The sequence below is a fragment of the Rattus norvegicus genome, chromosome 2, assembly GCF_036323735.1.
Source record: "Rattus norvegicus strain BN/NHsdMcwi chromosome 2, GRCr8, whole genome shotgun sequence".
NCBI lineage: Eukaryota > Metazoa > Chordata > Mammalia > Rodentia > Muridae > Rattus > Rattus norvegicus.
The window spans coordinates 210135062-210160077 of NC_086020.1; the positions used below are offsets into that span (position 1 = coordinate 210135062).

At 40.9% G+C, this 25016-nt stretch overlaps 1 protein-coding gene across 1 annotated transcript in view; it reads left to right on the plus strand.

The window, feature by feature from the left end:
- The window catches only part of Dpyd (dihydropyrimidine dehydrogenase), an 865876-nt gene extending 841160 nt beyond the window's left edge, over positions 1–24716 (plus strand). Inside the window, exons 22-23 of the mRNA NM_031027.2 lie at positions 18175–18315; positions 23329–24716. Coding sequence (NP_112289.2) covers positions 18175–18315; positions 23329–23499 — 312 coding nt within the window. The 3' untranslated portion in view covers positions 23500–24716. The remainder of the gene's footprint in view (positions 1–18174; positions 18316–23328) is intronic.
- Positions 24717–25016: the final 300 nt, after the last annotated feature.

Sequence of the window (25016 nt, forward strand, 5' to 3'; positions counted from 1 at the left end):
ATTTTTACTATATTAATCCTGCCAATCCATGAGCATGGGAGATCTTTCCATCTTCTGAGGTCTTCTTCAATTTCTTTCCTCAGTGTCTTGAAGTTCTTATTGTACAGATCTTTTACTTGCTTGGTTAAAGTCACACCGAGGTACTTTATATTATTTGGGTCTATTATGAAGGGTGTCGTTTCCCTAATTTCTTTCTCGGCTTGTTTCTCTTTTGTATAGAGGAAGGCAACTGATTTATTTGAGTTAATTTTATACCCAGCCACTTTGCTGAAGTTGTTTATCAGCTTTAGTAGTTCTCTGGTGGAACTTTTGGGATCACTTAAATATACTATCATGTCATCTGCAAATAGTGATATTTTGACCTCTTCTTTTCCGATCTGTATCCCTTTGATCTCCTTTTGTTGTCTGATTGCTCTGGCTAGAACTTCAAGAACTATATTGAATAAGTAGCGAGAGAGTGGGCAGCCTTGTCTAGTCCCTGATTTTAGTGGGATTGCTTCAAGTTTCTCTCCATTTAGTTTAATGTTAGCAACTGGTTTGCTGTATATGGCTTTTACTATGTTTAGGTATGGGCCTTGAATTCCTATTCTTTCCAGGACTTTTATCATGAAGGGGTGTTGAATTTTGTCAAATGCTTTCTCAGCATCTAATGAAATGATCATGTGGTTCTGTTCTTTCAGTTTGTTTATATAATGGATCACGTTGATGGTTTTCCGTATATTAAACCATCCCTGCATGCCTGGGATGAAGCCTACTTGATCATGGTGGATGATTGTTTTGATGTGCTCTTGAATTCGGTTTGCCAGAATTTTATTGAGTATTTTTGCGTCGATATTCATAAGGGAAATTGGTCTGAAGTTCTCTTTCTTTGTTGTGTCTTTGTGTGGTTTAGGTATAAGAGTAATTGTGGCTTCGTAGAAGGAATTCGGTAGGGCTCCATCTGTTTCAATTTTGTGGAATAGTTTGGATAATATTGGTATGAGGTCTTCTATGAAGGTTTGATAGAATTCTGCACTAAACCCGTCTGGACCTGGGCTCCTTTTGGTTGGGAGACCTTTAATGACTGCTTCTATTTCCTTAGGAGTTATGGGGTTAACTGGTTTATCTGTTCCTGATTTAACTTCGGTACCTGGTATCTGTCTAGGAAATTGTCCATTTCCTGAAGATTTTCAAATTTTGTTGAATATAGGATTTTATAGTAAGATCTGATGATTTTTTGAATTTCCTCTGAATCTGTAGTTATGTCTCCCTTTTCATTTCTGATTTTGTTAATTTGGACGCACTCTCTGTGTCCTCTCGTTAGTCTGGCTAAGTGTTTATCTATCTTGTTGATTTTCTCAAAGAACCAACTTTTGGTTCTGTTGATTCTTTCTATGGTCCTTTTTGTTTCTACTTGGTTGATTTCAGCTCTGAGTTTGATTATTTCCTGCCTTCTACCCCTCCTGGGTGTATTTGCTTCTTTTTGTTCTAGAGCTTTTAGGTGTGCTGTCAAGCTGCTGACATATGCTCTTTCCTGTTTCTTTCTGCAGGCACTCAGCGCTATGAGTTTTCCTCTTAGCACAGCTTTCATTGTGTCCCATAAGTTTGAGTATGTTGTATCTTCATTTTCATTAAATTCTAAAAAGTTTTTAATTTCTTTCTTTATTTCTTCCTTGACCAGGTTATCATTGAGTAGAGCATTGTTCAATTTCCACGTATATGTGGGCATTCTTCCCTTATTGTTATTGAAGACCAGTTTTAGGCCGTAGTGGTCCGATAGCACGCATGGGATTATTTCTATCTTTCTGTACCTGTTGAGGCCCGTTTTTTGACCAATTATATGGTCAATTTTGGAGAAAGTACCATGAGGAGCTGAGAAGAAGGTATATCCTTTTGCTTTAGGATAGAATGTTCTATAAATATCCGTTAAGTCCATTTGGCTCATGACTTCTCTTAGTCTGTCGACATCACTGTTTAATTTCTGTTTCCATGATCTGTCCATTGATGAGAGTGGGGTGTTGAAATCTCCCACTATTATTGTGTGAGGTGCAATGTGTGATTTGAGCTTTAGTAAGGTTTCTTTTACGTATGTAGGTGCCCTTGTATTTGGGGCATAGATATTTAGGATTGAGAGTTCATCTTGGTGGATTTTTCCTTTGATGAATATGAAGTGTCCTTCCTTATCTTTTTTGATGACTTTTAGTTGGAAATTGATTTTATTTGATATTAGAATGGCTACTCCAGCTTGCTTCTTCCGACCATTTGCTTAGAAAGTTGTTTTCCAGCCTTTCACTCTGAGGTAGTGTCTGTCTTTGTCTCTGAGGTGTGTTTCCTGTAGGCAGCAGAATGCAGGGTCCTCGTTGAGTATCCAGTTTGTTAATCTATGTCTTTTTATTGGGGAGTTGAGGCCATTGATGTTGAGAGATATTAAGGAATAGTGATTATTGCTTCCTGTTATATTCATATTTGGATGTGAGGTTATGTTTGTGTGCTTTCATTCTCTTTGTTTTGTTGCCAAGACGATTAGTTTCTTGCTTCTTCTAGGGTATAGCTTGCCACCTTATGTTGGGTTTACCATTTATTATCCTTTGTAGTGCTGGATTTGTAGAAAGATATTGTGTAAATTTGGTTTTGTCATGGAATATCTTGGTTTCTCCATCAATGTTAATTGAGAGTTTTGCTGGATACAGTAACCTGGGCTGGCATTTGTGTTCTCTTAGGGTCTGTATGACATCAGTCCAGGATCTTCTGGCCTTCATAGTTTCTGGCGAGAAGTCTGGTGTGATTCTGATAGGTCTCCCTTTATATGTTACTTGACCTTTTTCCCTTACTGCTTTTAATATTCTTTCTTTATTTTGTGCGTTTGGTGTTTTGACAATTATGTGACGGGAGGTGTTTCTTTTCTGGTCCAATCTATTTGGAGTTCTGTAGGCTTCTTGTATGCCTATGGGTATCTCTTTTTTTAGGTTAGGGAAGTTTTCTTCTATGATTTTGTTGAAGATATTTACTGGTCCTTTGAGCTGGGAGTCTTCACTCTCTTCTATACCTATTATCCTTAGGTTTGATCTTCTCATTGAGTCCTGGATTTCCTGTATGTTTTGGACCAGTAGCTTTTTCCGCTTTACATTATCTTTGACAGTTGAGTCAATGATTTCTATGGAATCTTCTGCTCCTGAGATTCTCTCTTCCATCTCTTGTATTCTGTTGGTGAAGCTTGTATCTACAGCTCCTTGTCTCTTCTTTTGGTTTTCTATATCCAGGGTTGTTTCCATGTGTTCTTTCTTGATTGCTTCTATTTCCATTTTTAATTCCTTCAACTGTTTGATTGTGTTTTCCTGGAATTCTTTCAGGGATTTTTGTGTCTCCTCTCTATGGGCTTCTACTTGTTTATTTATGTTTTCCTGGAATTCTTTCAGGGATTTTTGTGTCTCCTCTCTATGGGCTTCTACTTGTTTATTTATGTTTTCCTGGAATTCTTTCAGGGATTTTTGCGATTCTTTCAGGCATTTTTGCGATTCCTCTCTGTAGGCTTCTACTTGTTCTCTAAGGGAGTTCTTCACGTCTTTCTTGAAGTCCTCCAGCATCATGATCAAATATGATTTTGAAACTAGATCTTGCTTTTCTGGTGTGTTTGGATATTCCATGTTTGTTTTGGTGGGAGAATTGGGCTCCGATGATGGCATGTAGTCTTGGTTTCTGTTGCTTGGGTTCCTGCGCTTGCCTCTCGCCATCAGATTATCTCTAGTGTTACTTTGTTCTGCTATTTCTGACAGTGGCTAGACTGTCCTATAAGCCTGTGTGTCAGGAGTGCTGTAGACCTGTTTTCCTCTCTTTCAGTCAGTTATGGGGACAGAGTGTTCTGCTTTCGGGCGTGTAGTTTTTCCTCTCTACAGGTCTTCAGCTGTTCCTGTGGGCCTGTGTCTTGAGTTCACCAGGCAGCTTTCTTGCAGCAGAAAATTTGGTCTTACCTGTGGTCCCGAGGCTCAGGTTTTCTCGTGGGGTGCTGCCCAGGGGCTCTCTGCAGCGGCAGCAACCAGGAAGACCTGTGCCGCCCCTTCCGGGAGCTTCAGTGCACCAGGGTTCCAGATGGTCTTTGGCTTTTTCCTCTGGCGTCCGAGATGTGTGTGCAGGGAGCAGTCTCTTCTGGTTTCCCAGGCTTGTCTGCCTCTCTGAAGGTTTAGCTCTCCCTCCCACGGGATTTGGGTGCAGAGAACTGTTTATCTGGTCTGTTTCTTTCAGGTTCTGGCGGTGTCTCAGGCAGGTGTCCTGCTGCTCCTGGGCCCTCCCCCACGGGAGCCCAGAGGCCTTATACAGTTTCCTCTTGGGCCAGGGATGTGGGCAGGGGTGAGCAGTGTTGGTGGTCTCTTCCGCTCTGCAGCCTCAGGAGTGCCCACCTGACCAGGCGTTTGGGTCTCTCTCTCACCGGGCGCATACATGTATTTATTTACTATTCAAATATGTCTTAAAGGCTTTTTTCCTCCTTAAATGTAACATTGATTTTTTTTTACCTTCAATATCCTGAAACTTTCTAAAAATTCTGTGTACCATAAAGATGCTCTAATGAGACCATAACCCTCCCATGTTTGCTTCCCACTCGTTTACATCACAGCTTATAGATCCCTGCCAGGTATGTGCTTCATGGGACCTTTGTGCATTAGTGTGTTAAGTGGAAGCCATTGTATTCTCACTGTTAACTACAAGTATTTTAATTCAAAGTTAAGTTTAGGAAATCTATTAGTCACATGAAACGACTGAATTATGTAACTATCAGGGCTATCAATATATTTACTTTTGAGGGAATTCTTTAGTTCAGTCTCAAGAGAACATGCCTAGTTATTTAAGATTCAAGAATTTATTCTGGAAGAAAACAAAAATCATCATTAAGGTGTGTTCATGTTTATCTCTTACCTTTCAAGCTTATTTTCTTTGAATGCTTGACTATTTTCAGAGAAAATGTTTGATTTTTTTTCTATCAAGTTGTGTGAATAAGAGACAGATCTGATACATGCTTATTCTACTGTCTCCACAAGAGCACTGTGAGAAACTTGAGCAAAGTCACAGCCAAGATATAGGGAGATCGTTGGGGATTTTCCTTCCTCCCCTTTTGAAAGACATGGTTTGCCTCTACAGCTCAAGCTGGTTTAGATCCTCCTGAAAGCTGGGCCCTACAATACCAGTAAGGACAATAGCACTATTTCTCGCGTCTACCTACCAATCTCACTTAGGTTTCTCTTGTTCTAATTCAATCTCTCTCTCTATCTCTCTCTCTGTCTTTGTCTCCCTCTTCTCCTCTCTTCTTTCTCTCCCCCCTTCTCCTGTGTGTGTGTGTGTGTGTGTGTGTGTGTGTGTGTGTGTGTGCATCCAGTTTTGAACAACTTTGTTTCATGTTTAAGTTTGCATACCCACAACCATATCAAATACAAAACAGCCCAGGTTATTCTGTAGGTGACATGTTCAGATGAATCCAAGTCAGTCATATATATCAAAACCTTGTCTACAAAAGAAGAGGAACAGGAATGGGTGGTAGGAGAAGAGGAATAAGAAGAGGAGATACCACTGCTCTGTCCTTCTCGACTAAATTGAGTTCAGGTGATGTATTAAGCCATAGTAGATAAGTGATGTGTTTTAGTCAGGTTTATTTTTAATGTCAGAAAAATAGGAAGTTTATAAAGAATAAAAGTTTGTTTGGCTCACAAAAACATGATGAGAAGATGTCTCTCGAGTCTGGTGAGGGATTTCTTACCATAGCATAACATGAACCAGATTTTACTTCATCTTCTAAAAGGGCTCTAATGCCATTAGAAAGCCCCATTCTCCTGACCCCATCTAGTGTAAATTGCCTTTTAAAGACCCACCAAGAAGTACCATTGATATACAGATTTAAAGGTTAAGTTTCTAACACAAGATCTTCAGATGAACGCATTCAAATATGACTAAGAAGTATTTCTCTTTGACAGAATGAATTTGGGTTTAGCAGTGTTGCTTAATTTATGCTATTTTATGTAAGATTTAGCTGTTTATTATAAACAGTTAAAGTATATATGATTTTGGGAGAATATAATTATGATGAAAGAGTTTCCTAAGTTAAGTTTGACTGCTCTGTCATAGTCCCTATATTCTAACTATGAGATTGACAAGGCATAGCCTTGTGAGCTCGCCTCAGTAAAATCTGTGAAATGGGGTCAATGAAAACGTTTGCTTCTATAGGCAAATGTGATAGTGTGTGAAACATTTTTACATTTTACATCTTCTCTAATTGCTACTTGCTAGTAAATATGATGCCAGAATGGACAGGTTAGATAACAGGCTATGTGGATATTTCTGCTTTGTTGATTGAAGTAAACTCCAGAATCGGAAGGGAAATAAGAAACTCTGAAGACCAACCAAGCTGTGAATTTTGAAACTAATATATTTTCCAGGAAATCTTTACTTTAGAACAACCATGTGATAAGTAGTTAGCCTGGAGCTGGGCATCAAATGCTCAGGGGATATGACAGACATTTTGTAAGCTCATAAAGTATGGGGGTGGAGGCAGGAGAAGAGAGAGAGAGGCAGGGGAGGGAAGGAGAGAGAGAGAGAGAGAGAGAGAGAGAGAGAGAGAGAGAGAGAGATTAAACACAAACTGGAAGAGATGGTACAAAGATAGTAACAAAAGATAAGGTATGAGGAGGAATTGAAAGTAAGAGGAAAAGTAAGAGGACTCAACTGAATAAATTTTTGATGGTTTTATTGAGCTAAAAAATGTATAAATCTTTGTGTCTTGAGTTTGGTCATTTTTTTGGTTTTTTGTTTGTTTGTTTGATTGGTTGGTTGGTGGGTTGGTTGGTTTTTGTTGGGGGAAATACAAACTTTACATTGAGTATTTTGAAATAGATAAACTTGGGAGCACATAGTTAGGGAGTTAAAGAGAAAACAAATGACATACCAAGAGCCTACTGTGTGCCAGGCACAAGATTGGACAATCTTATTGCTTTCTTTGGTAGTTACTTAATATCCTGTGTGGAAACAAGGGGTGCTGGGAAATCAAATGAGACCTGGTTATAGAAATAGGAGAATGACTTGAAGAACATCATGACATGGGAGAAAAGAAGAATTAAAGGATTCTTAAGAACCAAGTCCTGGTCCACAGGGTCAGGACTCCACAGAAAAGAGCCAAGGACACCTTGTGTTTAATTTTCTCTGTTTTATGTAGTCATTGGGGTTCCAGCTTTTAGCTGTAGCAACAGCCAATCAATGGGTCATCATAGATCCATTGTGTCACATGATAATAACTGGTTTACAGCCACCACCACAAAGAACAGTGCTGTTACAACCATAGTATGAAAAGAGCAAGCAGACTTCTATTCTCATGGAGCCTGCACTGTAATGAGGAGAAACCGCTGAATACAGGCTGGGACACTCAGAAACCTATTGAGTAGGATCAAGAGACAAGAAATCCCAAATCAGGTTGCTCAGAAATGTTTGCTCCATGACTACATTTGCATTAATACCCCGAAACTGAGGGGATAGGAGAACAAAGGGACCAGAAACATGAAGATTAGCTGGGAGAGAAGTCAGAAGTCTTCAGTTACCATGTTTAAATGAAGAGGTGTTTGAGTGTGTGTGCATGTATCTGTGTGTTTGTGCATGTGTGTATCTGTGTGTGTGTGTGTGTGTGTGTGTGTGTGTGTGTAATGTGTGATGCACAGTACAGTACTTAAGGGAGCTGTAGCTACTATTACCTGCAGGAAAGGCCCCCCACCCCTCACTCATTATTTTAAACTGATGAACTGTCCACATGGCTGTTCTGCCACCATGTTTCTGCAGAGTTCTGGTCTACCTACCTATACGTCAGCCTTTTTCTTTTCCTTTTTAATGCTCATTTCTAGCAGGCACCCAGCTCACCCTGAGTTCCCATCCCATTTCATTCTCCTTCCTGTGTTTCCCCTACCATCTTCCTTTGCTTCCTGACATGCTATTTCTCTTTGCTTCTCCCCACTCCCCATAGAGGGCCTCAATTGTCTGCTTTTATGCATGATATTTTCTTTGAAGCCATCTGTTTAGTTCAGTATGTTTCTTCCCTCTGCTAGCTTCTTTACAGATTCTCCTGGTGCTTCACTGAACTCCATGACTCTCTTCTTTATTCTCGCTGTAATCACAGTGTACCATTTCCCATCTGCAATGGAAGGAACCTCATGGCCCCACAATGTTATCTTGTCTGGACAAGCTTCTCATTCACGTGCCTCCATTCTAATCTTCTCTAATTTCTCTGACTCTAACATGACCATATTGTTTCAAAGGACACCATGCCTGTCCAATAGGTTTCTTCATTGGTTCTTTTAGTCATTCTGTTGCCACCAATGTGTTTGGATGGTCTCTTGCTCCGCAGATAGTCAGGATCAGGCTCAGTCTATGAACAAATGTTTATTGAATATCTTTAGAGCACTGAGCACGGTGGAGATTCCAAAGAAACACAAAGTGTGGTCCGAGGCCAGGGATTTTTCTACCTCTGTAGAGATGGATCACTAGCATGTACTCTGTATGTGCTACTGTAATCTAGAAATTCTGCTAGGGGGAAGGAATACAGCATGAATTTTAAAAAGATGGAAGTCTAGATTTTGGGAGCACATGGTATAGCAAGGGGAAAAGACACATGTTAAAAATTATTTACAGTTCAATCAAATAGGAACAAAATGCTCTGGGAACACAGACAACTGAAAGGGATTAGTCCCGCCTCGGGTAATTGTGGAAAGCTTCACAGAGATGGTGATATTTAAAGCGGAGTTTAATAAATTAGTGTTAATTAAGCAGAGAATTAATAATAAAAGCTAATATTTATTGAGGCCTTATGAGGTTTCAAGCACTGCGACGTGTTTGTAAATGAGCTCATTCCAGCCTCTCGATAACCTGATGAGATGAAACACTTGTATCCCGCCAATTTTACTGATTCAGTAATTGAAAAACAGAGAGGTTAGCTAATTTGCCCAAGGTCACACAGCTAGGAAAGGCATTATCAGAACCAAGATCTGAACCTATGTCCTAAGGCACTCTTCTACATAGGGTTGGGGGCAGTGTTTCAAGATAGTCATTCTACTTGCCAAGTATAATGTCCAAATGCTTTTGTGATAATACAGTCATAAGAACCTAAATCCCTAGACAGTCCCTGGGTTGGAATAGGTGGTAATATCAATACACTGAACTCCTTTTGACAAACAGAAATTTATAAAGAGGACAGAAAAGAAAAAGGCTAATGGTGTGTGTGTGTGTGTGTGTGTGTGTGTGTGTGTATGCACATGCTCACGTGTGTAGGTATGAATCTACCTGTGTATGAGGATGGGGAATATAGAGATCTTGTGTCATTCCTTTTGCTTACCAGGTTCTCTTTGTTGGCCTGGAGCACACTGGATTCCACTAGTGTGGCCAGCCAGTAAACCCCAGGGGTTTGCCTAGTTTTGCCTCCACAGTGCTGGGGTTAAGGACAGGTTCCACAATTACCCAGGTTTCTATGTGGTTTCCACAATTGTACAGAAAACCTTTAACCAATGGAGGCATCTCCCTACGCTGCTTAGTGTTGTTAAACATCATTCTTAAACGTGTTTGCTTTATTTTTTTAATTGTGGTGTGTGTGTGTGTGTGTGTGTGTGTGTGTGTGTGTGTGTGTGTGTGAGAACAGATGCATGTGAATATTGGTGCTTGTAGAAGCCGAGTTACAGGCAGTTGTGAGCTACCTGTTCTGGGTCCTGAGAACGAAACTCTGGTGCTCTGTAAGAGAAGAGCTTACCCTTACGCATTGAGTCATCCCCCAAGCTGCTTTCTTAAACAGTCTTAATACAGTCTGAGGGAACAAAGAAACAGACCGGTAAATCCAATAAGAATCCCACTTAGGGCACCAAGAGGGGCCATTCTCAATATTACACTGCAAAGCCCTGGTCGAACTAGGACTCTTCATGTCCTTCTGGCTCTTTTAACCATCCGGAAGCTGAAGGTGGCCTGAGAGTACTTGAGATTACCCCAAACCCCAGCAATACACAACAGGACCCTGGAGATGCCCCAGCATCCCGAAGATCTTTTCTTTGTCACCCCCACATCATGGTTTCCCTTTCAAAGTGATAGCATTTATCATGCATGTGGCTAAATAATGAAACTGCTTAGTTTGCAAAGGGAAAAGAAAGAGAAGTCCGAGTCAGAGACAGGTCTTCGAAACCAGTTCAAGAAGACTGAAGAGGAGGATGAGATAAAGAAATAGAAAGAGATGTGGCCTTCCACGGTGGCTAAGGTGCTTCTATAACGGAGTTTGAGACCATCTAAAATAGTCATATGCACGTGCACGACCATGTGCACACAGACGACTCGCACGCACGCATGCGCACACAGTGCCACGTACGGGAAAGCATGCAGTTCCTCCTTTCAGAGCAACTTTGCCCCCTGGCCCAAAATAACTGACAAGACAGTGCTCACATGTGGCACAGCAAAATGAGAAACGTGCTTTATTCCCTGGCAGCAGATAACAGAGGCTTGAGAGCCTGCCAAGCCTTATGAAGTCCCGGAACTCGCCCCAGTTCTGTTGATATATGTGAGAATGAATTCTCATTCTCCTTATGAAGCTGAGAATGTATCTCTTACGTCTTTGAATTTCTGGGTAGGAAAATGAATGGTTTAGGGGCACTAGTGATGTTTTCATCACGTCTTCCTGCTGCTTGGAGGAGGAGATAGACGGCATCTCATAAGACTGGCAAGGCAGTGTTGGCAGGAGACCAGTCAGCCTGATCGAGTGCTTTATTATTTCAATTGAATTGTGAAAGGAAAGAGAAAAGCAGTTGGATAAAACTGTAAGACCACATTAGATACTTACAGAGCACAAAGGGGCCTGCACAGAAAGAAAAATAAGGGAGACTTGCCCAGCAATTTCCAGAAGAATCCAGAGAAGCAAGCTGGGGCAGCCTTCATATTCTCAGTTGTCTATGGACCAATAAATAGCAGTTGAAAATCTATCATGTTGAACTTTAAAAGCTGAGCAGAATTTGGTTATAAAAATAATCTCTTGAGTCATGTGGGGATTTATTGATGTGTGTGGTCCCTGGCTTCAACAGAACACAGCAATAGAAAAAGCAAACATGTTGCTTAGAATGAAGAGGTCCTGTCAGTGGACAGAGGGAAAGAGCAGTGTATGCCAGATGTGTGCATGCATGGAAATCTGCAAGGCTAAGAGTGATGTGAGAAGCAACCAGCTGACAGACACTGAAGTAAGAGAGGAATGGGACTGTCCCTTCAGGATGACATCATGGACCTTATAACCAGATGACTATTAGGGATGGGCAAGATATAGCAGCCATGTAAGTCTTTACAGACTATAGATGGAAATCCCACTCCACTGAAGAAAAAACACCTGAAAAGGAATTGAAGAACCTTAGCCATTGGGAATATCATCTATCAAAAGAAGACAGCTACATAGGCTTAGCTTTGACTCCTTTTTAAAAGCTTGTGTTTGAGGGGAAGGGCACCTGAAGGGATCTGAAGGAAGTAGCCATTCATGTGACCTTAGAGGTTTTGTGTGCCAAGAAGGAAAGCCTCTGTGTAGGTACATGTGTATCCCACCTTTAGTAAATCTATTTCAGGAAGTTTGGAGAAGTTGTGGATGCTACCCCATAGTTCAGTGTGACTGGTATTCTTGATTGTCAAATTGATGAGCTTTGGAATCACCCGGGAAACTAACTTCTGCGTATATCTATGAGGGATTATATTGGGTTATTTGAACTGAGAGAAGAAGGCCCATCCTAAACGTGGGAGGCACCATTCCATAGGCTAAATAAGGAAAAAGCAGGCTGAGCACAACATTCACCTCTCTCAGCTTCCTGACTGTCTTTGGGTTTCCACTGCTGTGAAGAGACTCCACGATCAAGGCAACTCTTACAAGGACATTTGTTGGAGCTGGCTTACAGGTTCAGAGTTTCAGTTCAATATCATCATGGCAGAAAGAATGGCAGTACCCAAGCAGCAGGCATGGTGCCCGAGGAGCTGAAAGTTCTACCTATTCATCTAAAGGAAGCCAGGGGCAGACTGTCCTCAGACAGGATCTCAAAGTCCACCCCAGAGTGACCCACTTCCTTTGACACAGACTCACCTCCTGCAACAAGGCCACATCTCCTAATAGTGTCACCCCCTGGGCCATGCATATTCAAGCCACCACATTGACTATGGAAAGAGTGTGACTCCAGAAGCCTTGGGCTTCTACCTCCAAGACCTCCCTATTATGGTAGATTCTACTCTTGGAATTGTAGCCAAAATAGCCCTTCCTTCTTTATGGTGCTTTTGGAAGATACTTTGTCACAATTGAGGCACTTGCCTAAAGATGGATCAAGGATGGTGAGAAGCTGTCAATCAGAATTTGGTAACATAACCACTATGTATTTTCCTAGAAATAAGAAAGTTAAGATTAAGCATTTAGAAAACTTAGTGATCAGTGGTCATAGGAGAGAAGCCCGTATCAATGATCAACACAAAAGGGTGACAGTAAGCTTTAAACATGGGATCAGCTCACTGGAATGCTTTGGATTTGAAGAAAAATATTAGGTAAAGTAGGAATGTATTTTTGTCTATTAAAAGTCAAAAAGAAAAAAATACACCCACTTCTTCACACAGATGGTGTATTGTTAAATCACAATTAGAAGGAAAAACTGCTTCATTCCTATTATCCTCTCTTGCAACCTCACAGAGAGTGTTCTTAGAATTGAAAAGGAGGAGGAAAAACAGATTTGAGAGCCTAAGATAGGTACGATAAAAGAATACAGCTTCATTAACTTAAGGGACTGCTCAAATGTCTGCAACTTGCCACTTCAAGCCCAAGTCCACCCCACAGGGGAGGATAGTGTGATCAGAGTCTCAGATAATAACTTCACGGCCATGTGTCTCTCACTGACAGCTTTCTCTGTCACCATCCCCTTTCACCGCCTTCACCTGCTTCTAGCCTACCCCTTGGCACCTTGTTTCTCTCAGTTCTTCTGGCCAGTCTAGTGTTTGTCTTTCTGAATCGCTATCTTTTGTCATCCCCATCTCACCTTATTCAGCTTTTCTCGCACCAGTCTACTAAGCTCAAATTCTCAGTGCTTCCTGCTTGCCTCCTAGCCCAGAGGGCAATGCATGATACCAACAGTAACCTGACTGTTATACATTGCTTGTGATACACTGAGAGCCCTTGTCTTTGAGAATCACGTACCAGTTGATGAAACATCGACATTGATCTGAGTCCTTTTAATATAGAAGAAGGCAAGCTGAGCATAGCAGCTCACACTCATAACCCCAGCACTTGGAAGACTGAGGTAGGGGGATTGATTGCTGCAGTTTCTCATCAAGGCCAGCCTGAGTTACACAGTGCATTCCAAGATAGTCTAGTTTACAGACTGAAACCACATCTCAAAATGGCCAAAGGAGAGCCATGGGAAAGGAGGGAGGGGCAACAAGGGAGGGAAGAAGAAAGGAATTAAAATGAGGATGTAGATGGTCTTACTGTAGTAGAGGGGGAAAAAAACACACCCAGACCAGGGAGGCTGAGACCCAGCCCCAAAGGAATCATGCAAAGATGACTACATTTTTGACCCAGGGGCTTTTATGAGGAGAAAGTTATTACTAATCAGCATAAATTCAGGGAGAAGAAACCAAATGATCTCATTTCCTCTCCTGATAGGTTTGTAAAGCAAGAAGTGACAAGATAAGAACATGAAGCACTGGTGATGGTGCAGATGAGGACACAGGAAACTAATTAAGCAGCTAAACCCAAATGATTTAAATCACAGATCCTTTAGGTTAGAAGTCACAGTGATTTCCCACAGCATGCCGTCTTTGGTCCTGGACTTTGAAGGCCACATATTTACAGGAATTGTAGGAAATAATGCTAATCAACTATGAAGACCCAAAGCCAGAAGAGCAGTTAGCAGATAACAATCACAACCCGAAGGTACTTCAATCGGCACTAAAATGAGGTCAAAACTAATAAATTTTTATTGCTCATGATGAGGAAAGTGTAAGACATCAGACACAGGATCAAGTCCCTCTAGCTCTATATTCTTTGGCCTTAAAATGTATATCAAATAGAAATAATGTCTGACCCACCTTGCAAAGACATTCTGATTACCCTAAATGTGGCTATGATTCTAGAATACTTCAGGGCACTGGGTCTAACCGTGAGTGTTTACATTAGAACCACATATGCCACCTAGGGAGATGGCGCCCGGAGCAGATCTCTACTGCACAGGCGTGAGGACCAGAGTTTGGTTCCCCAGAAACCACCAGAAGCCAGGTGGACTCAGAGACGCATATGTAATGTAGGACAAAGGAAGCAGGGGACAGGTAGTCCCTGCAGTGAGCCACCTAGCCAGACGAGCTGAAATTAACAAGAAACCCTGCCTCAGTGCACATGATTGGAAGTGATTGAGATAGGTACTGATGTCAACTTTGAGTACATACACACACACACACACACACACACACACACACACACACACGCCCAAGTCAAGCCAGATGTGTGAAGTATAATCTAAAATGTGTCTCTGTGAGATATAAGCATTTCTAGTAAGCAGGATGTATTTTGTATGTGCACGTGCTGTGCAGAATAATAAATGCAGCATTCCCAGCATCTGCAAGTGTACCTGAAACACAAGCGCCTGGCTGGTTAGCCACATCTTTATGCAAAGTACAAATCTGAGGACATGCCTGGAAATCTCCATCAGCTAAGTGTATCGTTGGAGATGGTGTTTTTTTTTTCAACAAATGTCTGCATTTTTTACCCACAAAGGATGATCATTCTTCTTAATTTTTTTCTTTGATACTCCCAAAATGATTCCAGACATTATTCTTTTATCCTCTTCTAGATTAAAAACGTACATGGTATACTTAACCATAAGGAGTACATTTTTAACCCCTGTGCTAGTAACGAACGTGTAAAGGCTCCAATAAACTTGTCCTAAGTGGCTTGTTCTAAATAATGTTTTAAGTGAAAGCTGCAAGTCTCGAAACAGACAGCAAAAAGACATATTTAATATTAAGAGAGGATAGATTTGCTTTTTATAAAAAAATCTCTTGGGGATGTATGTTTCTTCTGAGAAAAAAATCTGGGGGTTTTCATCAGTTGAAGATTTAACTAGTGATTTCTCTCGTAATGATCAGACTGTGCACAAGAGATATTTTGACTGATTTATTTGCATTTAAAAAGTTAGTTCCTATTACACAAGGTCTTTCGCAGCCAGATAGAAAGCTCATGCATTTACTATCTTGAAATATTAGAAAATATTAAACTGTTCAAGTTTCCTTGATTATCTTTTGCATTTTCAATGCCCAAATTAATTAAAATATCCACTAGATCTTTTATTACTCTGCAATCACTGCTGAGCCTAAGCCTAGATATACAAAAGACATATTTATTTAACAAGTATTTGAGCGTCCGTTATGCTTTAATGATCTGCAGAAACAGGATATACTGTCCTTGATTCAAAGAAGCAAAAAGCTCTTCCTTAAGATAAAACATAAGAATCAAGACTTAAAATTGTATTTGCAATGTGAGGTGGGATTTGCTAGAGAGGAACAAGCAAGTCAGGGCAGCAGAGTGCATATGATCACTGCATTTGGAGTCTGGCAGCGGTTACCTGAGAGTCTATTTCATTGTCTACTTGATTTCATATCCTAAATCACAGTCACCACATCATCTCCAAAATGGATGTGGCTTAAATAAGAAAATGATTTTAAATGAAGACAGCAGCCCGAAGTGTAGTAAAATTCAAACATTGTCTCTTATCATTGGTTTCTACAGAATGGATAAACTATTCCAGAGCATGCAAAGGAAGAGAGAAAGAAGGCAGTGAGTGTGGAGGTGGAGAATGGAGAGGAAGAAGGGGGGCAGGGAGAAAGGATGGGAAGAAGAGAACTGAGAAAGAGTGCATTTTGCCATTTGGTTAGGAAAGGATACAGAAGGATTGAGGAAGTTCTCGTGAAGTAGAGACATCTGGGCTCTCTTTGAAAGATATATAAGGCTGGGAAAATGATGGGGAGTTAAGTCACGTTGAAAATGGTTGTAGATGCAGAAGAGGATTCAAAAAGATCCCTCAGAAAATATAACAACAGATGCCATTAGAGAAAGGAGAAATGGGAGTAAATGCTAGGTCTCCCTCGTTATAAAACAAAAATCCCAATGCTACTCATAATGTCAAGGAAAGCCGAAGGGTGCTATCGTTCTGGGTCCCTTATAAGTTCAGTGGGTGAGGAATTTACAGTACTTGTTACTGGTAGTAATGCTCATTACACAACCGGAAATGCAGCTTGAGCTGGTGAGACAGATCAGAACAGAAACAGAGATTTGGATGGCGAGGGCTCATCTGCACACACACTCCAATGCAGCTGAAATTACACCTTCAGCCTCAGCGCACGGTAAGGAAAGTGCGCAAGGCAACAGTGAAGCTTGAAAGCATATGAAGGGGGTGTAGGGATAATCTGGACATTGTCTCCATTTGAAAGCTCACAGTAATCGCTAAGTGCTCAAGTGTCCTTGGCATTTCAGTGTGCTTTTTCTGTTGCTCTAATAAAACATGACCAAAACCAACTTGGGAGGGAAAAGAGTTAATTGCAGTTCACAATCAAGGGAAGCCTCCAGGAGCTCAAGGCAAGAACCTGGAGGCAGGAGCTAGAGCAGAAACTAGGAAGAAACACCGTTTACTGACTTGTGCCCCATACCTTATTCAGTTAATTTTATTGAACCCAGGCCCACCTACCCATGGATGGTACCTCCTACTGTGGGCTGGGTCCACCTCTACCAATTAGCAACTAAGAAAATGTCTGCCACAGACATGGCCACAGACCAATCCGTTAATTCTGCAATTCAGGTTCCCTCTTTCTTCTAAGGCGGATCACGTTGATAATCAAGGCTGGCCATCGTGCCACCCAGAAAGAGGGCAGAAAATAGAACAGCCAAGACGATGTAGAACCAGGATTCTGAGCAAGAGCTGGCCTCTTTGAACATAGACCTTGAATTCAAACAAACCGTTCTCACTCTAAAGGTTAAAAACAAAAGCAGAAATTCTTGACAGCACACTGATTTGACAAACATTGTTACACTCCTGTTTTGTTTGCTGAGACAAAGTGCTTCCTAGTGTTGAAGCAACATCCTCTGTGCTTCCCATATTAAGCATAATCTCAATTAATATGAGAAACAAAGCCATGTGTAACCGCATGAAAGATTTTCAATGGTGAATGGAGCCGTCGCTAGTTCCTTCAGAGTGAAAGAGCATCCAACTGAACCTAGATCAGCCTAATTAATTAGCATAAATTAGAATACCTCAATAAAGAAATATATTCTTCAAGACATAACAGGTGAGTGAGCTATCAGAGCAACTTTCAAATGAAAGTCACAGAATCAAAAAAAAATCCACAATAAAGACTGGATGTACGCTAGTTTTCCTCTCCCTCATCCCAAGTGAAATGAAATCATTGATGTAAATGTGGTAACTTTTGTCCTATTTACATTACTTTTACATTGCTTTTAGAGCCTTCCAAATTCAAGTTCTAGAATATAAGTTACAGAAACCTAAGAGAATTATTTTAATATCTGTATACAAAATGCTATTATAGGCTGCCCAGCAGAAAAAAAATTGAGTTCAGCTACTTAAGTCTTATAATTTTCTCCCTCTCCCTCTCCCTCTCCCTCTCCCTCTCCCTCTCCTTCTCCCTCTGTGTGTGTGTGTGTGTGTGTGTGTGTGTGTGTGTATGTGAGTTATTTGTGTGCATTTGTCTCTTCTATGTGCATATGTGTGTGTTTGGATGTTCTATATACAGATGTGTATGTGCAGGTGCCTGCACTCATTCATATGGAATCATAAGACAGATATCACTTACATTCCTCAATGGCTTTCCACTTTATATATCATGGTGGGTTTTATGTGAGTGTCGGGAATCCAAACTCTGATCCTTGTGGTTGCAGTCAAGCACTTTAACCACGGAGACATTTCCACAGCCAGTGGCCTTGGATTTCTAAGCTGGGTATTCATACTGCCTGTCCCTCAAAACCAAGTAAGCTCAGTGTCACAGAAAGTGCTTCTCTGAGAACTGTAATACACGACACCCTGTAAGTAAACACAATAGGGTGTAAGGTCAAATTGGGGGAACATGGGCAGATAGTAGTTATTAAGGATTTGTTTTAACTTGAGCATTATGACTAATTCACTGCCCATTTTCTAGGATGTAATTGGAAAATCACTGCAATACCTGGGGACGTTTGGTGAGCTGAACGTCATGGAGCAAGTTGTGGCCCTGATCGATGAGGAAATGTGTATCAATTGCGGCAAATGTTACATGACCTGTAATGACTCTGGCTACCAGGTAGGAACGCTGCGGGAATTAAGATGCTGCTGCAAGGCACGGTTCTCCTTTAGGGGTGGAAACTGTCTTCTGTTGTTAGATGTAGAATTCAAACCACATACGCCAAAAAGGTCTCCACATCACAGGTCCTTATAATGCCCTGGTGTGTGTGTTTATTTTTATTTTTACTTGTATATTTTTAGTGTCAATAGGAACATGTACTACACGTGTGCATGCACTGTTCAGATCCACTAGGACTGGAGTGGTTGTGACCTTCCCAACTTGAAAATTAGGAGTCAAACTTGGGTCCTCTGTAAATGCAGCAAGCACACCTCACAGATGTGCCATCTCTTTGGACAAGATAAACGCTTTATTTCCAGAGGCACTATGGCCTGTACTGGGGATTCCTACTGAGTAAAGATGGGAGAAAAGATGAGCATTGCCAGCATTTTTCTCTACTTCCTGCCCCTCCCACATTGAGCATGTTCCACCATGTTGGCTGTCCGCTGCTGCCATGACTTCCCCACCATGTTGGACTCCCTCTTCAGGACAGTGACCCCAAATAAGCCCTCTTTCCCTTCCTCAAATTGCTTTTTTGCTCAGGTATCTGGTTCAGGAATGAGAAAAATAACTAATACAGCACCTTACAGTGCACAATATTATTTTAATATCATTTCATCACCCAAGAAGCTGGAGAGGGAAACTTAAGTAAAAACCGAAATTCATGCAAAATAATGTACATTCAGGAAGGTTATGATCTGGCACTGACTGCCGGGAGCAGAACTGTCATTTATCACCAAGCTCCTTAAAGGGCCTGATTCCTTCAGTCTATAGAGGATTCTCCTCCATTCAGTATCGATTGGGGTTTTACAGCGGTAATTTATAAAAGGAAAAGAAAAGAAACAGTCTCCCTCCACAGACTTGGAGATGTTGGTCTTATGAATTTCATCATGGCTGGAAAAGACTGGAAGATGATTCTGGTTGATCTGCCAGCAGAAGTGAGCATGGGCGTGTTCTCCACCTTGCCCGATAGCCTGCCACAAGACACCAAAGGCAGATTAAACACCCCTTTCCTCCTGGGTTGGCAGAATACATCCCACCCATTTCTCTGTGACTTTAGCTTATGACTTCATCCACCAGCTTGTGCACTGTTTGTAACAGCATTGCATTGACACAACTGTGACCTCAACTTGGTGGGTTTCCGAATGAGTGGAAGAAAGGATGCCAATCAAAAGGATTGGAAACCTTGAAAATATATTTTTCATCAAGACCTGTTGTTCAAAGCTACAAACAATCATTAGCACTGTAGCATACCCTTATTTTTATTAAAATGTTCAAGCCATGAGTAAGTATGCAATAAAATCTTCTAATATGAACAATGGAATTTTTTAGATAAATAATAAAATGCCCACTTTACAGTATAGATAGATCATTCACTCCATTCAAACTAATGGGGTATCCATGTTATACAAAGAGAATTTTTACATAGTTTTCAGACATGTTTTCTCTATATTGTATCCAAGTATTTAGTTTGTGTGTTTGTGTATGTGTGTCTCTTACAGTAAAATTATGTTGGTTAAAGGACAATGCCTTTTTCTCCCACTATGCCAGTTTCAGGCATTAAACTCAGAGCATTAGGTTTGAAGCAAATGCTTTACCCACCGAACAGTCCTACAATGCTATTTTTCTATTTTTAAAAGTCTCTCCCTTCTTCTGGTCATGGTGGTACCTACCTTTAACCCCTGCCTTGGAGGCAGGGACAGCCAGATTTCTGAGTTCAAGACCAATGTGGTCTATGTATTGAGTTCCAGGTCATTTACCCATCCAGGACTGCATTGTGAAACCCTGTCAGTAGTCAGACAGACAGACAGACAGACAGACAGACAGACAGACAGAACCATGTTCCTTCTTAATTTGAGATTATAGATAGACACAACTTTTCATTTGATTACCATCATTTCTAGCTAACAGATGCCTACCTCTTGTCACTTTGAAAATGTTGATGTCAGCTTTTACTTTCATTTTGTCTTTATTGTGATTAACTACCCAGAGTTAAGCATAGACATCTTATCACTTAAATGTGAGGTGCTAAGATCTTAAATTTTAGAGCTGGTAGCTATTACCTTGGGATTCTAGCCTTGGTCCAATATCAATAACAAGAGCAAGGATAATGAGAGAAAAAATCCTAACCATGCACCAGAAAGACTCACTTATCCTTTGTCATGTCTGTCTCAAAGACTTTAAAAGTTGAAAATGAAAGTCATCGATGAAATGTATTTTGTGTTTGCAATATCAAACTATAACATATCTAAGAATTGTTTGATTTTTCTCAATAACCTCACCAGATTTCAATGTAGAGAAACGAGGGACCATAAAGGGGAAGAAATGGGTTTTACTCAATCAATTATGAGTCTGAAATAATTCTAAGGCATAGCAAGAACTTAAACAAACCTTCTTACAATTTGTCAGAACTTATTGAAGTTTGTTTCCTAAAATATTAACTCCTCGTTACATTAAACAATTGCTATGCTTACCTTTCATTGTCTCCTTAAGGAGATTTATGGTCACCGAGGAGACATGCTTCTGATCGTGTCAGTGAAGATGTCTCCAGATAGGTTTAATTAAGACTGGAAGAACCACTCTCAGTATGGGCAGCTCCTACAGTGGGTGGAGTTGTAGGCTGAATACAAAGGGAATGAAAATTGGCCCAGAACTCATATCTCTCTGCTTCGAAACTGCAGAGACAACATGACCAGGTATGCAAAGCACCACCTCCATACTTCTGCGCTACAGTGGGCTACATTCTCCAACTATGAGCCAAACTATAAAAATATAATTCCTCTCTTAAGTGGCCAATTTTCAGCTATTTTGTCAAGCAATGAGAAAAAGTAATGAATACAGTTTATTTACTTTGAAAAAGACCATTTGACTTTTATGGACATCAGAATAGAAAGCTGGTTAAATGTAACTTTGAATGGCAATTCTAAAAATCAAGGTCTATATGCATTGCTTCTCTATGTCTAGAGGTTTTCTTATCCATGAATTCAGCCAGTCTCAGATCAAAATAGTTGGGAGAGTTTCCATCCACTTTTAAAATGTAAACTTTTCTTGTCACTACGTCCTAAAAAGCAGCTTAATGACTATACGTGCAGTGTTGGAATTGTGTTAGTGCTATATCTGAAGCTTACTTAAAATGTATAGGAAAGCTGAACATAGGGTCTGGTGCAAATCTTGCACACACTCATATCGGCAACTTGGGCACACACGGATTTGAGTATTCCTAAAGCTCTTGGAATCAATCACTTGTTGCTAACAAGGACTGTCCATACTAAATTAGATTCTAATACAAGAATCAAACACAAAAGGCCATAATAATCCTGAAATTGTCTTTACACAGAAGATTTGTAGGCTGGCCTCTGGAAGTGAGGAGAGTAGGACCGAAGGACTTCGCTTCCCTTGTTACTCTCCCTCAAGCCATGCTTTGACATTCCAAAAAGCTAGAGCATGACTGAACTTCTGCAAATGAGACAGCAGCAAGGCTCTAGGGAGGACGCTTCCCCTCATCCATTACCCTCTCCCATAGCTGCACTGTGCTTGTGGAAAGTTCAACCTGCCCTTGAGGACTGCCACAGCATCCCCATTGCTTCCGTGCCTACCATGGCCAAGTCGCCATGTGAACTTACAGCTTCTCAGTCCTCACTTCACATTTAGTATATCTATTCTTTTATTTTTTCATACAGTGTCATGAAGAGAAAATTCAAGAAGGAGGGAAGGAAGGCAAGGGAGTAGGAGGAGAGGAAAAGGAGTGTCAAGGGAGTGAGGATAGAGGGAAGAAGGGTGAGGAAATGGGAGGGAAGGAAGGATGGAGGGAGGAGCCTAAGGAGATAGGGAGAGAGGAAGGGAGGGATGGAGGGTAGGACAGAAAGAAGGAGAAAAGAAGGAAGGGAGGGAGTTAGAGAGAGGGGGAGAGAGGAAGGGAGCAAGGAAGGGAAGAAGGAGAAATTTATAAAACTTGTCAAAATCTTGAGCAGAGTTAGCGCTAGAGGGTTGGCCCAATGTCTTATAGCTGGGAGATGTAGGGCCAGAATGGGACAAGAGCGCGCCTACCTGTCCCTTCTACATTTTGTCCTGTTGAGGTAAGATAATGCTTAAAATCAAGTTGCAAGAGCTCAAAACTCAGAGTTGACTGTGGAACCGATTGTTTTCTACTGTTCTGTATTTTATAATCACTATCTCCCCTGGGATTATCCTTATCCAGCATAAAAGGGTGCAGAAAGTGTGTTGGGGCTGGATCAATAGGTAAAGTACTTGTCTGGCAATCACAAGGGCCTGAGTTCAACCTCCCATGTACTCATGCATATGTGGAATACATGTAAAACTGCCCAGCAGAATGGCACAGACTTGAAATCACAGTGCCAAGGAGGCTGAGACAGAGGATCCTCAGGAGTCATTCGCCACACAACTTAGCCTAATTGGTTATCTCCAAGCCAATGGGAGACCCTATGTCAAAAGAGGCAGATGACATTCCTGAGAATTACAACTGAGGTTTTCCTCTGGCTCCTATATTCACACGCATGAATGCCTCCACATACATGTGTACATGTGCACCTACACACATAATACATATGGTGTACACACACACACACACACACGCATGAAGAAAAGAACAAAAAGTGTGAGGGTAATGGATCTGTATAAAAGCATACAATATTGGCCGGTATGAGCTGCCCCAAACTGGTCACATCGGCAAAACCTGAGTGCTCCACTGGTGGAGAGAGCAGAAGTGCCGTGTCTCAGAATGTTTCCTCACACGTGGAAGGAAAAACCTCTAGTGAACGGTAAACACTGCATTTCTAATCTAAGGGAGTTTCATCTGCTTCTTTTTCTCCTGTCAGCTCAGCTGTTGCTGTCATTGCATCACTGTGGTGTGTGGTGTGGTAATCTCCATGACAGGGACTGAGATGCAGATGCTAAAATGGAGGCATTCCTGACAATGGTGGACAGTGGCTCAACTCTCTTGATTTCTATTTGCAGGCTATACAGTTCGATCCAGAAACTCACCTGCCTACTGTTAGCGACACATGTACAGGCTGCACTCTCTGCCTCAGCGTCTGCCCTATTATGGACTGTATCAGGATGGTTTCCAGGGCAACACCTTATGAACCAAAGAGAGGCCTACCATTAGCCGTGAAGCCGGTGTGTTAAGGTGATTTGTAAGACAGCTGCTGTGAACTTTGATGTTACCAACACAGGCTGATCTTTAAAAACAATAACAATTGTAATCATTATGATCAGTTCTTTCCAAATTTGATAGCTATGCATATATAATTTCTAAATAAGTGTCTAAATTGGAAAACAATGTCTAATGCCAGTGACCAATTAATGGTCATAAAATGGAATAATTCTTCTCTGAAGTAGCTGGTGAGTAACTGTGGACCAGTTAATTGGATATGCTCGGTCAGTTGTCTGCTGTGAAAAATTAACTTTTTCATGGCAATTAGTGTGACAATTTCTAAATTGCCCTATGCCGTGCTCACTCTTTGATTTCTAATTGTAAGCGAAATGAACTATTTTGGAACGGAGTGCGCTTTCATATACAGGAAACTGTTTCCAAGGAAACACTTTGTAATTAAAAATTACCTGTAATTTTAACACTGCTTCTAAGGACATGCAATTAGCCCCATTAAGAACAATTGAAGAGAGTCACGTCATTATTTACTATGACAAGGGGAACACAACCTGGCAGAGGGTTTTCTAGAGTTTTCTTACATCCCCCTTTGCTGAAGTAACTCACTCTTTGGTGCTGGACACTGGAAGGGAGATTATTTCCTGACTAAAATACTGTTCACCACTCATCCCTGAAACAGGTGTCAGACTGCCCAGGAATGGAGCACAGGTCATTTTTATTTGAATAGCAAAGCTGTGCTCCTGATGAAATAAGATATCAAGATGGATATCTAGTGAAGGCCACACTGTCACTGGGCACAGACCACTCAGTCTGCTTCTCATAGTCACCTTCATTATGAGAGCAATTAACGTTCAAACAAGGGCTAGATTACACAGCACTGAGCCATAGGCTTCACGCTACAACAGCAAAAACATCGTATCTGAAATTTATACATAATGAGACAAATGGGTCTGACGACGCTTGAATGCTCGTATGATTTCAAAATTGTTGAAATCGACGTGTACTTTTAAATATTGATAAATATTTTCTGTCTCTTTATTTTTATAATCAATAAATAGCATCATATGAACTCATTTATTCCTTCTTTATGACATACTTTAAAATGAATCTATAGGAAATAAGTGAGAAATAACAGTCTGTGGCATATTTCTATGATAAATGCACGATATCTGCAAGTGCACTTTAAAAATGTGTATGACTAAATAATCACAAATAAAATTTTATGATTTATTGTCAATGTGGTCTCCTGTTTTATTTTCCCAAATGCACTCTTCTGTCAGCTATTTACATTTTGACATGAGGCAGTTTGGGATTGGTTCTACAGAAAATTCCATGTAAATGCTAGACATGTGTCAGTTGAAATCTAATGAAGAAAATGCTAGCATTGTTCTCAAGTGCTCCCCTTCCCTTCCTTTTTACCCCCGTTCTCTACTGAATGCAACAAGATACAGGCCTGTGGAAAATGGCCTTCATAACAGAAGATGCTACCTGCCTCACGGGAAGCATGTGTCTCCTAATATTACTCCTTACACAC